This window comes from Lissotriton helveticus, chromosome 1_2 (assembly GCF_964261635.1).
Source record: "Lissotriton helveticus chromosome 1_2, aLisHel1.1, whole genome shotgun sequence".
Classification (NCBI taxonomy): domain Eukaryota; kingdom Metazoa; phylum Chordata; class Amphibia; order Caudata; family Salamandridae; genus Lissotriton; species Lissotriton helveticus.
The window spans coordinates 192,683,925-192,698,770 of record NC_136058.1 but is presented as its reverse complement, the minus strand read 5'-3'; the positions used below and the strand labels follow the sequence as shown (position 1 = coordinate 192,698,770).

The following is a 14,846-nucleotide window of genomic DNA, read 5'->3' as shown; positions in this document are numbered from 1 at the left end:
GCAACAAAGATGGCTGCTTGAGCTGTGAACTCAGATGGCCATGGAGACAAATAGCAGAACCTGTGACGTTCTGCGCTCAATCTGACCTCGGCCGCTATAGTTCGTAGGCCAGAGTGGATCTGAGAGTGCTTCGATAATTGCAACCTGAAAATTAAGCACACTAGGTGGCGATTTGCAGGTGCGGTCGGGAGGAGTGAGATGCCGACTGAAACTTCTGCCTACTGTGCTGAGGAAGTATGGCAGTGTCCGGGTGGTGGCTGGTTCTACAGACCGTTAGCTGCCCCACCCCAGGCCTTATAGCGGCCTACCGATCGGATACTGAGGGGAAGCGTGGAGGGGATGCAGCGCGCTGCACGCCACTGCGGTTGGAGAGGACCAGAGCGATAACATGTTGAGCTCTGTGAACCGAAGCAGGTGGAAACATTGCTCCCATATCTAACTAGGCGGAACAGCTCGGCAGTAAACGTCTGAGCCCGTGTACAGCACAAGTGGGGCTTGGTCCTGTCATGGTCTTGCATCTCTATAGAGCAGCCTGCCGACTGTGCGTGCCTGGACCCCTTGTTGTCCCTGGCTTGAGGGGAGTCTGGTGTGGTCTCCGGTGTCCCCTTTCCCCTGCGACGACTGTGAGGAGATTCTAGTATCTGACTTGCAGTACTAAGGAGTATGTATTGGGCCCAGGAGGCTGGGCCTGTTGCAGCTGTTGTGTGATCTCAAAAGAAACAAGAGGGGGAGAGTAGAGTTGTTTCAGATAGAATCTACCTCCTGTACAAATATTTATAAGCAATAAGAATCTATCAATTTTTTAGGTTTTCTAAATAAATAAATGGTGAAAAAATGGTGGGGTTGCTAAACCTTGTTGATGACAAGGGGAAGCACTATGTGTTTTTAAAATACCCCTCACACACTATGAATCCCATAGTGTCATGCTTCATCATGGGGGTCTTTCCGTTCCCCGGCGGGGCGTGTTTCTATCTGCGAACTACACGGGAGCACTTGTTGTTTATGGAGTCAGGCTAAGTGAGTGGTAGGGGGTGAAGATATGTGAAAAAATTGAGATGTTTAAAAATTCCCTGGCTAGTAGAAAAAACAATGTATTCACTTCTCTAGCTGAGAATGTTAAAATGGGGTTGTGGTAGGGATATTTACTACACCCTACTTGGTCGACATGTTTCGTAAGCAGTCCCCACTGCTTTACTCATCAGGACCTATGTTGATCCCTACTACACTCTAGAAAAAGCTTTGTAGAGGTTCAAATGGGAAATTGATGGGTCTCGCACAGCTAATAACGGGTAAAGGCAGTAGAGGGGACGCTATGCGTTTCCGCGAGTCTCACCTAGGCAGCTGTAGATTTCTAGAAAAAATGATAAATCTATGTGTCATATGCCTACTTTCCTAAAACAGGCTAGCAAAAATCGGCTAGTCTGTTTGTTCCAAGGCTTGAATGAGCCATTCTGTGAAAAAATAACCACATTTGGGCTATTTGTTATGCGTGATAGAGCCCCATGAGCTTGGCATCAGAGGTGCAGTTTTTCAAGCGGCCAATTACCACTGGTACAAACGCTCCCTTATTAAGTCTCTGTGCCGCTCACCCGACTGCGATCCCTGTTGCGGGCTACATTTCCCACCTTCCCGCTAGCTCCGGAGGAGGCACAGCCCTTGACTACTATCATCCAACATCCCTCAGGGGCGCACATGGTTACACAACTTTACAGACTTAGCATCACAGCCACTCATGCAGCGGATGCAAAGGTCCGCCTGGCTTGGGAAAGAGATCTGGGGAAGCCGATCTCCGATGTGGAATGGGCTCAGTGCTGCGCTGTAACCAAAAAAGTGTCATTAAACAGCCGGCACAAACTCATTCATTTTAAATTCCTGAGGCGTTTGTACCACACCCCTGCTTTGGCCCATAGGATAGATCCCTCCCGCTCCCCTAATTGTCCAAAATGTAAGGCTGTAAATGCTGATTTTGCACATTTATCTTGGACCTGCCCCCGACTGCGGGACTACTGGCTACGGGTTCACACCACATTTGGTAAAATACTAGGGGTCCCTCTGGCTCCAACCCCTGAAATTGCCTTGTTGGGATATGTGACGAATTTTCCACAAACAGTTCGCAAACTTGCAGCGCTGGGATTCTTGCTGGCTAAAAGAGAGGTGGCCTTGCTTTGGTGCTCCGGGAGAAGCCTGACAGTGAAGTCCTGGTTAAAGAGCTTGGCCTCCTGCAATGTTAACTGTGTCGAATACTCCTCCACCATCCCCACATCATCTAGACCCTTGGACATATGGGGACCATACCGCACTTACATTGCTAAGCTCACAGCAGAGCGTCAGGCGCTAGTGGACAATCAACTGTACCCTGAAGGAGTGGGCTAACGTGTGCTGCTGTCCCACCTTACGCGCTGGTATGGGGCACTAATTGTATATGTCGGGTGGGAATGTTGATGAGACCGGGGCTATTTGATGGCTGTGATTCGTTGCCGTGGCTGACCCCTCTTCCCCTTTGGTTCCACATTTTACCGCTTGAGGGCTGTCATACTTGATGTGCCGAACTGTACGATGGTGTGTGTTTTTTCTATTGATGATGGTATATGTGCGATGCTTCTGAAAACGACAAATAAAGTTTAAAAAAAAAAAAGTCTCCGTGCCGCTCCGTCGGAGCGGCACGGAGAAGGGCTCATTAAAGCCTTGATCATAAACAGACTAGCCGATTTTTGCTAGCCTGTTTTAGGAAAGTAGGCATATGACACATAGATTTATCATTTTTTCTAGAAATCTACAGCTGCCTAGGTGAGACTCGCGGAAACGCATAGCGTCCCCTCTACTGCCATTACCCCTTATTAGCTGTGCGAGACCCATCAATTTCCCATTTGAACCTCTACAAAGCTAGATATAATACTTCCCCCCCACAACAGGCAAGACTGACCATAGCCAGACTAAACTTCGATAAAAAGGCACTCTATGGCATCAAGTGATGAGCAAGTGGTGGCCCCACCTGATATCTTGGAAGCTATAGTAGCAACCATGTTTAAGGAGGTTCGGGAAAGTCTTCGGACTATTGATGACAAAATGGACGAACTAACCATTAGACTAGACAAGTACCAGGAGAGCATTGATCAGCCAGAGATCTGACTGCAGAACACTTAGACTCACATCTCAGATGAAGAGACAAATAATTTGGTTAGCAGTGATTTAGCTGCTGTTATGCACGAGCTGAGAGCAGTCAAAGTCAAAAAAGGAGGACCATGAAGGTAGATCCCCCTGGAATAATATTCGAATACAAGGGTGCCTGAGACGATCACAGGTAATAATATCCTCTTTGGGCACAGCAACCTCTCCTCTGTATTTGTCAAGAGGGCACACCACATGCTAGCACCTAAACTGGGTCAATACCCTCGACCAATCATTGCCAGCTGCTTATGCTAAGACTGATTAGAGAAAACCCTGACTTGCAATTTGAAGGATCCCAAATCTCCATCTACCCAGACTTCAGCCCTGCGGTGTACGAAACCCGGCGTTCCTTTAAAGAGGTGAAGTAGTCCTTCACTGATGGCCCCCTGTGATGGGCAATAGCTCAACTATACCTCACCTGTAGACTCAGACTCCTGACAAGATTCCTGGCACAGACTTCAATAGGCTGTGCTTACTGCACAGGAGGTGGGCTCAGGTCCCTCATGCCTATCGTGCAGGCATATGGTAGGAGAGTATTATATTTTGTATGTATCTTTGAGATGCCAGAGGTAAGAGGCTCTGCTGTGCACCATGTTCCCTTCCCTCCATGCGTGATTTGCATTTTTTCTGTTTGTGGGTTGTACGAGCCCGGCTTAAGAGTAACAGTCTGGGATATGCGGTGTGTTCGCTGACAATTGGGGTTGGCGGAGGGGAGAGGGGTAATGTTGTTATACTAATGTTGTTTGTTACAATAGTCTTAGTTGTTATAAGGATCATGATTAGACTAGATGCAGTTTACCACTCACAAGTCACAACTCATGATTCCTGTTGGCACTCCATAAATCCAGGGGAGCCCTGACATCTTATTTTGGTTACCTTCATATCCTAGAATGTTCGAGGACAGAATAATTCATGTAAGGTGTTGTAATGAGAAAGTTCATTAGCCGAGGTGTATATTCTGTAAATGCTTTACTTAAGCTTAGTTACAAGGTTAGTTGCAGGTGAGTAGGTAGATAATAACAGATAGCCTGTAGATAGCGAATTGCCCCACCAGGAGTAGCCTCCCTGCTGCTCAGCCGGCACACTCCAACTGGCACTCATGCATTCTATGACATCGCCAAGCATTCAGTATTCCACTCATCACTGAGCACTCCAGCACTCACACTGGCTGAGCAGTAGGGAAGATGTAGCAACGGAAAAGGAATGGCAACAGTTAAGTCACAACATAAGGCTCTCCAGGAACTCGCATTGCTCGACCACCATAAAATTGATGGAGCTATGCTTCAGGAAACTCACTTCTCCCCAATGGGTTGCCTTGCACTTGCATCGTCTTAGGGCACACACCGTTACTTTTACTCCCGCTCCACCTACTCTCAGGGAGTAGTTACACAATCAATCAATTACACAGATTAGAAAATCTGTAAACTTTTTGATAGAAAACATGGAGGATGTGGAAGGGAGGGTGCTGGCTACGGCGGGTATAGTAAAGGGACAGCGTAATCTGCTAATTAACATATATGGGACAAATGTGGTTGACCCAACCTCTTTTGATGACACCCTGCAGATGTGTGCCAAATATAAAGTATGCCAGTATTTTGGGCTGGAGACTTTAATCTTCCGTTCCCTACACGATTTGATAGATTGTCGGAGACAGTCCGACCGGCCTCGAAGGCCACAGAAGCGCTTCACCAAATAATGCAGCTCTGGGATTCGCTTCTGTCTTTGTTGTCTAGAAAGGGAACTATGGCAACTAGAAACTAGCTATGCTGCCACTAACAATGTGACTCTGCTAGTCCAAATCTAAGAGACTTCATTGGAATAGAGAGGCACAGCGAGAGGACCTGTATCAGGGACGGTGTAGTAGTATGAGAGAGAATATTTAGAGAGGGAAACAGGTGTGGCAAACCCTTGCCTGGAATGCTAGAAGTCAAAGCTTGTTCAGTCAAGCCACAAATCTTAACTGTAAAGGGGAGGATTTCACAATCAACCCAGTCTCCATCCTTGAAGAATTTAATAATTATTAGGACATATCAAAGGTCCATAGAAGGTCCTAGGAGTTATCGAAATACTTGGATAAAGTGGCACTGGCTCAGCTGGATGGTAAAGCACATGAGATCCTAAACTCCACTATAACTTTAGAGGACATTAAACTAGCTATTATGAGCCTCCCAAATGGCAAGGCTTGGCAGAGAGATGGGTTACCAAATGAATTCTATTAAATATATATAGATATCCTCTGTGACTCTTGGACATGTATAGCAAGGCAATTAGAAACAAGCGACTACCCTCAAACCCCCCTCCCCCCATGTTCTTACACAGTGGCAGTTATTATTGAAACCGTACAAGGTAACTGCAGAATGCTCCTCCTATAGAGCTTTGTCTTTACTTAATCTACCAATTTGTCTTTATACCACAACGATCTACTGCATTCAATCTGCGAACATTAATGGCTGTCCTTTATAGAGTGGACCACTAACTCCCACTGGTCGTGGTCCTCCATGAAGCAGAGAAAGCATTTGATTTGCTAGTGTGGCGGTTTATGATGTAAGCACTTCACAGAATTGGACTGAGAATCTACTTCCTGTCCTTAAACTGTTATATACTAACTCAACAGCTAGAGTCTGTGGGAATAGAAGCAATTCCCAGGTATTTAAAATTGGTAAGGGTCAGGGCTGCCCCCTTTTTCCACTGGTTATTGCGTATGCCATAGAACCCTTGGTTTGCCCTATGAGGGAATTGGACTTGACCCGTGAATTGTGCCTCAGAAATAGTTCACTGATAACACTGCTGTATGCGGATGATGTGATACTTCATGTCCAGAGTCAGTAGGTCAACTAGTCTTCCAATATCTGAGATGTCATCTGGTTTGAGGGACATTCAGGGCTGTAGATTAACTGGGTTGAAGCTGACATTTTTCGACTAACTGTGTTTACTACACCCGTGGTTGTGTATCATCCACTATAGTGTAGCCCTGAAGGTGTGCGTTACCTGGGTGTATGCTTCACTCGTGATTATGATGATCTCATTAGAAGCAACTTTGGCAAGGCGCAGGAAAAATTCAGAGCATACAGCGCTAGATCACTCTTCCACTCTTTCCGGTAGTGAGAATCTCGATGATTAAGATGATAATCTTAGCAAGATTTTTATACCTATTTGCAAACCTACCGGTGGCACTGCCACTACATCCATTTCAGCAAATTTTTACAGACCCTCTGCGGCTCTTTTGGCATGGAGGGCAACCTAGGATACGATGGGACATGTTGACCAGACCGTTGCATTGTGGAGGCTGGCGCTGTGGACTTTCATATATATTATTTAGTTTCGAAAGCTCATTAAATAAAATATTGGTTTGCGACCCGAGAAGTATCAATGCATGTCTGTGCAGAGCGTGCTTTCGCTAAAAGCAATCCCTACTACGTTGGCTTAGTGCTCCCGCATGTGTAGCTCAATAGATTGTGTATGTTCCTGTGACTCAAGGTCGTACATGGTGGGAGTTGGCTAAAGGGTTTAAACTTGTTATGCCTTACTCACCGGTGTTTCCTTCTGCAGATAGCGCACTGCTCCCCCCCACCTGAGAGAAGTCTGTTAAGGTCTCAGTGGGGCACATGTGGCTGTTGACTTTGTGAAAGCTCTTTAGGGATGGTGAATTAATCTGGACCCGGAACTTTGTTCCTACCCGGAGCAACACCATTGGCACTTTTCTGTTACATCTGCCTACGATCTGCATCTAGAGAGGGGATATCTGGGTTTCCTGCAGAGCCACCTGAGATGATGCTCCTTACGACTTATATGGTAAGGCTGATATTGGACAGTCTATATGAGACTTACATGACGGGCACAAAGAGCACCCTTTCTGGGGCTAGCTGGAAATGAGAAGAATCCCTGGGGTATGACCTTACAGTTAAAACTTGGGCATAATGCTGAGCAAAGATGAAGGGCAAGCCACTCCATTATAAACACAAGCTGATATATTTTAAATACACTTTAAATACTTACATCAGTACAATGACACTCCACAGCAGATAGCTTAATTTGGAGGAGAGGACAGGATTAAATGTGTGAAATGTGGTGCTATCTTAGCTGACTGCTTGCATATGGCTTAAGCATGTCCAGCACTTGCAACATGCTGGCAGAAGGTATTTCATAGTGTGGCAGCCATCCTGGATTCACCATCGATCCTTTGCCCCAGATCACGCTGCTGGAGGACACCTCAGAGATTCCCTCAGCCTGCCGGCAGCTTGCTACCGTCCTCTTCGTGTTGGCTAGGAGACAGGCTGCCCTGCTCTGGATGCAGAGATGGGTTCTGATGATAAAACAATGGCTCTGCGATGTGGCGTATTGTCAGGATAGGCATGAAGTACTCTGAGACTACATCTTGCAGCCCTCCCTAGAGTCGCTTGGGCTCCATTTTGGGCCTACCTATGCAGTAAGGACAGTCCCTCCTCTCCTGTCCAACAAGCACTATACTTACAAACGTAGCATGCAGAATACTAACTGAATGCTTGGAGGGTGGTGTACCATGGAATCATCTCAAATGTCCTCCCAATACGTGTTGTTGTACGATATATATGTGTTGCAACTATTGTTGGGTTAATCTTCAAAATCCAATACAATTAAAAAAAATGGAGAGATGCATAATCCTCGCCTTCCTGTTCTATATAAAAATTAAACTTTATGTTACGGAACCTAGGAAATTTTACATGCACGGTGTGTTCAAGAGAGTTGTCTAACATGGTAAAAAGTGAAAGTACCACTGTATCAGATAAATGCCACATTTGTTATTGAAGCACCATGGATCTGATTTAATAAAATAGTACCTAACAATAGAATGGTCATGTTAATTACCGTCAATATAATTATTATTATTATTTTTTTTAATAAAATGAACGTTTTTCCCCTTGAATGTTGCAAGGCTAGGCTGAAACCTACATGTAGTACATTGTCGATTCATATAAAGGTCAAAGTACATTTCCTGTGAATAATAAATATAATTGTTCGGATGCAATCATTATAAAAATAGTTTACAGTTTATAGCATGAGGTCATGCAGTTGTGGAAATATGCATTCTTCGTACTATGTGGGTCAAGGGGAGTTTAACATTGAATAGAGAAGCATTCTGAGGCCAGTGGATTTGTGCTCAAAAAAATAAACATCTTCCATCAAACGGTTGAATTGTCTACTATTAAACCTGACTGCTTAGTACGGTTCACAAGGATTTACCTGACGAAAGGCACGTACTGGTCAACGCTGGCATAGATCAGAAGTTGAGGGACTGAGTAAATTAAGTTTATATAGATGACTGACAGATCATGTTGCTCAATTATGATAAATATAATTTCTAACACTCATAGAAATGAAGGCATTTCCATTAAGGGGAGAATGGACATCATTTGTTAAATACGCTGCTTGTGTAAGTTGTGGCTGGTGTTCACTAAAAGTACGCTCTTAAAAAGACATTTTTGCTGCAATGTCTTTTTCCAGCTGTCTTCCCGTTGTAGGACCGCTTCAATACTGCTCCGAGTTAGGAAAGAGTTGAAGACTCGCCTCTCTGAAGAACGCTAAGGGCATCGCAATGCATCAAGTGTCCACAACCCAGCTTCCTTCTTTTACTTCTAGACTTTATCCCCGCCTTTAACCATGTACAACGCTCTGCTGCCTTTTCGATGGGTTTGCGTTAGAGAAATGCCATATACATACGTAGTTAAATGTTCAATGTACACCACGTTGTTGTTTTTCCAAGTTTCTGCAGTAATAACGGTTATGCACTTAAGGACGGGTCCACAAATAAAACAATGCTTTCAGAAAGTTTCTGTCAGGTATTGCCACTTAATTATGTGACATTGATTTTGCAAGGTGGGGCATATCACAACATGTTCAATCTATATAAATACACATAAAGATGGTTGTTTACGAGGTACTATTCTGATGCAGTTCCAATAATCCGATGCGAAAAGAACAACGTATGCATTAGCCACATCATGTCATTTACAAAGAGGAATCTGTGGAGTCCGTGTTCCTGAACACGGAGCCTTTACCAGCCTCGTCGGTGCACACATGAGCGCCGTCCTCCACACTCACCTCCTGAATGGTGCTGCTTCCGGAGAAATTCAGGTTGTACTCCCGCTGGACCTCTCGGTGGGTGACGATCAGCATGAAGTTCTGAGTTAATGACTCCTGCAGGGCACTGGAGGGGGTGAAAGAAAAACAAGAGGAGCGAGTCAGAGGTGGACATGTTCCAACTCGCTGTACAGCTCGATGTAAAGCCCAGGAGAAGCCTGCCCTCCATGCCGACATGCTCGGGCACAGACCGCGAGCCTCTGTAGCCTGCGAGTGCCAGGGAGCGAGAGGCTAATGCTTGCTTTACACACATGGTTGACACTTTGAAAACAGTGAAGCTGTCACCCAGACATTGCATTAAGCAATGGGTAGGAAGCACATACCCTTGTAGAATCTGAACTCTATTTACATGATCATAACCCGCTACGAGCTGGCAGTACATCGTGGCAGGAAGGAAGCCCTTCTGATGATTCCCTGGTGAGAAGATACCATGATGGTGGAAATACATGCACGACAATAAATGCTGCTCTGACAGTGTTTGGATGGGCCTGAACAGATTTTTGTTGTTTGTTTAAATAACTGTTAATACAATCTACCAAAGGTAATATACGAATTGTTGAGTGGCGGCTGAATGGCTCCCCACAGTTACTGACCGTTCTAATTCTGAAAAATAAGTTAGGCCTGTGGAAGGACAACATGAAGTGAAGGTACCCAGCTATCCCTGGGTTATGTCCTGAACCCTCAACTCAGTGACTTCAGAGTGTCACTGGAGATCCTGAATCATATTAGGTCACTCATCCAGGAGTGACTCCGGGAACACCTGGCTGAAATAGAGTACAAAGTTGGTCTCTGTGGTCCTCCTCCACACACTGATCTACTACAGAACAATACCGAAGAGCAGTGCAGTGCATAGTGGCAAGATGGCATGTCCTCACCATTGCCTTCATCTGGCAGAAACTAGGGCCAAGGCTCTATTGCTTCTCTGCGGCTGTGGTCTTTAGCTGCATCCTGTGAGAATGTCAGGGCTTCAGGGCTGCGCTTGAGGAGCTTGGACCCCAGGGTAAGACCCGCTACCAATGAGGACGAGATGGATGTCAGTGGAGAGCCCCCTGTGCAGATATACTGGGGGACCCACACATTTCTAAAAACTAGACACCCGGGGGATTCCAGGGAGGTATGGCTTGCGTTGATCCCCCAACATTTTCTTACCCAGAATCCCCTGCAAACCTCAAATTTAGCTGAAAAAATCACTTTTTCCAGTTTTTTGTGTGGGAAGGTTGTGGCATCACCAGACTGACACAAATGTACTACCACCCAGCGTTCCCTCAGGTCTCCAGATAAAAATGGTGCCTCACTCGTGTGGGAGGCCCAAGCACCAGCGACAGACAAGGGCCAAAACGTATTGAGGCAACATCAAAATTGCCAATCACAAAATGTTTTGGGCTCTTGCCTGTCGCGGGTACTTGGGCCTCCCACACAAATGAGGCACCATTTTTACTGGGAGACATGGGGGAACACTGGGTTGTAGGAAATGTATGTCAACCCGGTGATGCCAAAACTTTCCAACACAAAAATGTATGGAAAAAGTGATTTTTTTTCTGATAAATTTGAGGTTTGCAGGGGATTCTGGGTAAGAAAGCGTTGGGGGATCCACACAAGCCATAACTGCCTGGAATCTCCCGGGTGTCTAGTTTTCAGAAATGTGTGGGTTTGGTAGGTTTCCCTAGTTGGCCGCCGAGCACGGGGCCAAAAACCCAGGTTTAGTTTGATCTTTATTGTTTAGTTAGTTAAAACCATAACAAATTGTCTTTACAATATTCACACAAGGATAAAATAACCTAAAGTGAAGAATCAAATAATCATTAATTTCAATAAAACTAAAAAAATATATATAATTTCCAAATAATATCTTTCCTAAAACCTTAAAACAAAGACTACCTTCAGATTTAGTCCTCTATCCTAATAAAACTTAAAGATGTTAAGTAGCCAATAGGGTATTTGCTTTCAAACCGTTTTCAAAGGCCAACAGTACCTTTATCATCTTACAGTTCATTTGTGGAGCCGTTGAATCCAAACCTCCGATAACTGCTGTCCTACATGAAGAATATCTTTCTGGTTAAGAGAATTCGCACAAGAAAAACACTCGCTCTTTATTCAGCTTTTTACAATGGCATATTATGTGGATTAAATCTTCCTTTGTGTGACCACATAGACGACAAACAATAGATTCAACGTGCTTCCAAGCAGAGCCATCAATCTTTTTTTGATAAAAATAGAGAAAGTTGTGTCCAAGTAAGCCGCCGAGGTAAGAGTTTTGTAGCTATTGATCTCAATCCATGAATGGGAATGATGAGGAAAAATGTATTTGTCTGTGATCAAAGAGTGAAATTAGGCAGCTTTATTTATAACCTGTTTAAATGAAGTGAACAGCAAATTTTTATCCCATAAGTTGGTGGTGCGTGTTAACTCCAATGCACTAAACAGGAATTTATTTGCCTCTGAATTTTTTTGTGTTTCCAGCTCCTGCCTTAAGAATTTATTAAGATTATTATTATTGCGGGCATTTTCCTTTATTCGATACCACACTTTGATGCATGTGTACAGTCTTCCCAGTATTTCATTCATTAATCCGAATTCTAACCGCTTTTGCGCTGGTGATGCTGACCTAGGGAATTGGAAGACCTTTTTTATAAATTTTAGTTATTAAGTTGTTTAAACATTCGGAGTCCTTGCCATGCATTGCAACACTTGCATAAGCTATGGTGGGTAACGCTTTACTTGCAATCACTGTTAAGATCGGTTTTAACGATGGACCTTCCAATTTTTTAGACAATGTACAGAATGCAAATAGTAAAGCAGCTGCTCTTTGTGTCAAATAGTTTTTCTGCTCTTTTAAGGCAAGCTTGTCATCAATATAATAACCCAGGTATTTATAATAGGATACTCTTTCCAGATGATTTCCTTCAAACATGATATGATATTGTACAGATCGTCGAATAAAGATTAACATTGTTTTCGTTTTTGAAGAATTAAGAGCTAGATTATTTATAGCCAGAACATTTTAAGTTACTGTTAGCAAACCCGGGTGACCCCCTTGCAAAACTAGGTCGTTTTGTGATAGGCAATATTGATGTCACCTCAATACATTTTGGGCTCTTTCCTGTTGCGGGTACTTGGGCCTCCCACACGAGTGAGGCATCATTTTTATCGAGACTCCTGGGGGAACACTGGGTGGTATGAAATTTGTGTCAGCCCGGTGATGCCACAACTTTCCCACACAAAAATGTTTGGAAAAAGTGATTTATTTCAGCTAAATTTGAACTTTGCAGAGGATTCTGGGTAAGAAAACGTTGGGAGATCCACGCAAGTCATACCTCCCTGGAATCCCCCAGGCATCTAGTTTTCGAAAATGTATAGGTTTGCTAGGTTTCCCTAGGTGCCGGCAGAGCTAGGGTTCAAAATCTACAGCTAGGCACTTTGCAAAAAAAGGGTCAGTTTTTACCATGAAAATGTGTTGTGTCCACGATGCGTTTTGGGCCGTTTGCTGTTGCAGGCACTAGGCCTACCCACACAAGTGAGGTACCATTTTTCTCCGAAGACTTTGAAGAACGCGGTATCGTGGGAATTTTGTGGATCCACGCAGATTCCAGAACTTTCCACCACAGAAATGTGAGGAAATGTGTTTTTTAACACATTTTTAGGTTTGCAAGGGATTCTGGGTAATAGAACCTGGTGAGAGCCAGACAAGTCACCCCATCCTGGATTCCACTGGGTGTCTAGTTTTCAAAAATGTATAGGTTTGCTAGGTTTCCCGAGCTAGGGTTAAAAATCTACAGCTAGGGGGCGTGTCCAAGATGGCGGCGTGATCGGACGCAGGTCTCCGAGGCTCCCTGCCCGATCCCGCCTAAACGCCGCAATCATAGCCCAAATCTTCCCTAAAGCACTGGAGGGGCGCTAGGAGAGTTACCGCACAACGGCTGCGGTAACTCTCTGATCGACCCGGACGCCCGCTGCCCCGAGGTGTCTGGAGCCGAGCCTGGCTGGTCGGACGTGCTGATTGCGGAACCTGGTGGGTCCCGGAGTTGCGGACCCGCAACACAGCTCATCGCCATCCTCGCGACCCGGCCGGTGACCAGGTGAGACCCGGCCGGAGGTCGCGAAAATCGAGGCCCCGGCTTCGGGCCTCCAACCCAGACACTTGCGGCCCTTGGCGCGGCCGACCGGAGCACCTTAGCAAGAAGGGAGCAGACCCTGCCCACGGGGAACTGCGCAACGCTGCCCCCCCGCAACACAGCTCTTTGCCATCCTCGCGACCCGGCCGGTGACCAGGTGGGACCCGGCCGGAGGTCGTGAAAATCGAGGCCCCGGCTTCGGGCCTCCAACCCAGACGCTTGCGGTCATTGGCGCGGCCGACCGGGGCGCCTTAGCAGGAAAGGAGCGGACCCTGCCCACGGAGAACTGCGCAACGCTGCCCCCCCACACAGCGATTCATACTTTGCAAGTGGCCCAAATGCATCACCGAGACCCCATCATGGCCAGCGGGGACAGCGCCGAGGTGGCCCTATAGCCCACGGAACCGGGGCACACTCGGAAAGAGCACAAAGCGGCACGGGAACCCAGGATCGCGACAGAGGACCGCTCCCAGGCCTTTGCACACGAAGGTGAGGAGAGTTGAGGGGGCACCTTAGAAGGCTCGGGGGGCACAGTCGAGCTCCCGGCGTGGGGTTATCTGGAGAGACCTGGGCGGCGCCGCGCCTCGGGCCTGAGAGGCCAGTCTGGGCACATTGACATTGAGACATTAGTGGCCGCAGTCCACACGCCCTATTGCACAGTACTGAACAGTGACCCGGTTGGGAGGTGTGTGATTAACTGAAGGGGTACCGCCTCACTGCACTTTTGAATGGCTAGAGGGCCAGTGGCCGCATATGCCATCTTGACCCTGGGTGGTGCGGGGGGGTGAACTGACCTGTGACTACACGATTCGCCCCTACAGGCTGCGCAGCCGAACTGCTGCACCTACCACGGACCCCTGCAATCCACAGCCTTCTTTCCACCGGGGCCGCCCATGACATGGCGGGACAGAGGGGAAAGAAAGGGCCCCAGACGCTCCCTGAACTACTGGCCAAGTCCCAGCCCAAACCCAGCAAGGACCCACCTTCCCCGGTGACCGCGAGATCGCCGCCAGCACCTGCAGATGACCAGGTACCCATCACCAGATCCTTTCTAGAGACATTATTTAATTCACTCAGGGAGGACTTCAAATCCTTAAGGCAAGAGGTGGCGGGTGAAGTCCGGGCGCTCCGGCGGGATGTGGAGGGCCTTGGAGAGCGTGTGGTCGCCATTGAAGAGGCAGACCAAACCAGAAGCAATGAAATTGAGCAGCTCCAACAAGAGGTCCTGCGCCTCACTGACCAGCAGCTTGACCTCCAGGCCCATGCGGAGGACCTTGAAAATCGTTCCCGTCGGAACAACATACGGGTACCGGGTGTCCCTCAAAAGGAAGAGGGGACTGACACCACGGGATACCTACAAGCCCTCTTCAGGAGCATTCTGGGGGAGCCTGCGGACTTTGCCATTCGCATCGACAGGGCTCGCAGGGTTGGGATGCCTCGTCGAGCCCC

General features: G+C 46.6%; 1 protein-coding gene across 2 annotated transcripts in view; it reads right to left on the bottom strand.

Annotated features, from left to right (window-relative positions):
• The window catches only part of FAF1 (Fas associated factor 1), a 1,925,838-nt gene that overhangs the window by 1,266,454 nt on the left and 644,538 nt on the right, over positions 1-14,846 (bottom strand). For both annotated transcript variants that reach the window (XM_078671305.1, XM_078671297.1), the window contains exon 7: positions 9,247-9,352. In XM_078671305.1, coding sequence (XP_078527431.1) covers positions 9,247-9,352 — 106 coding nt within the window. The remainder of the gene's footprint in view (positions 1-9,246; positions 9,353-14,846) is intronic.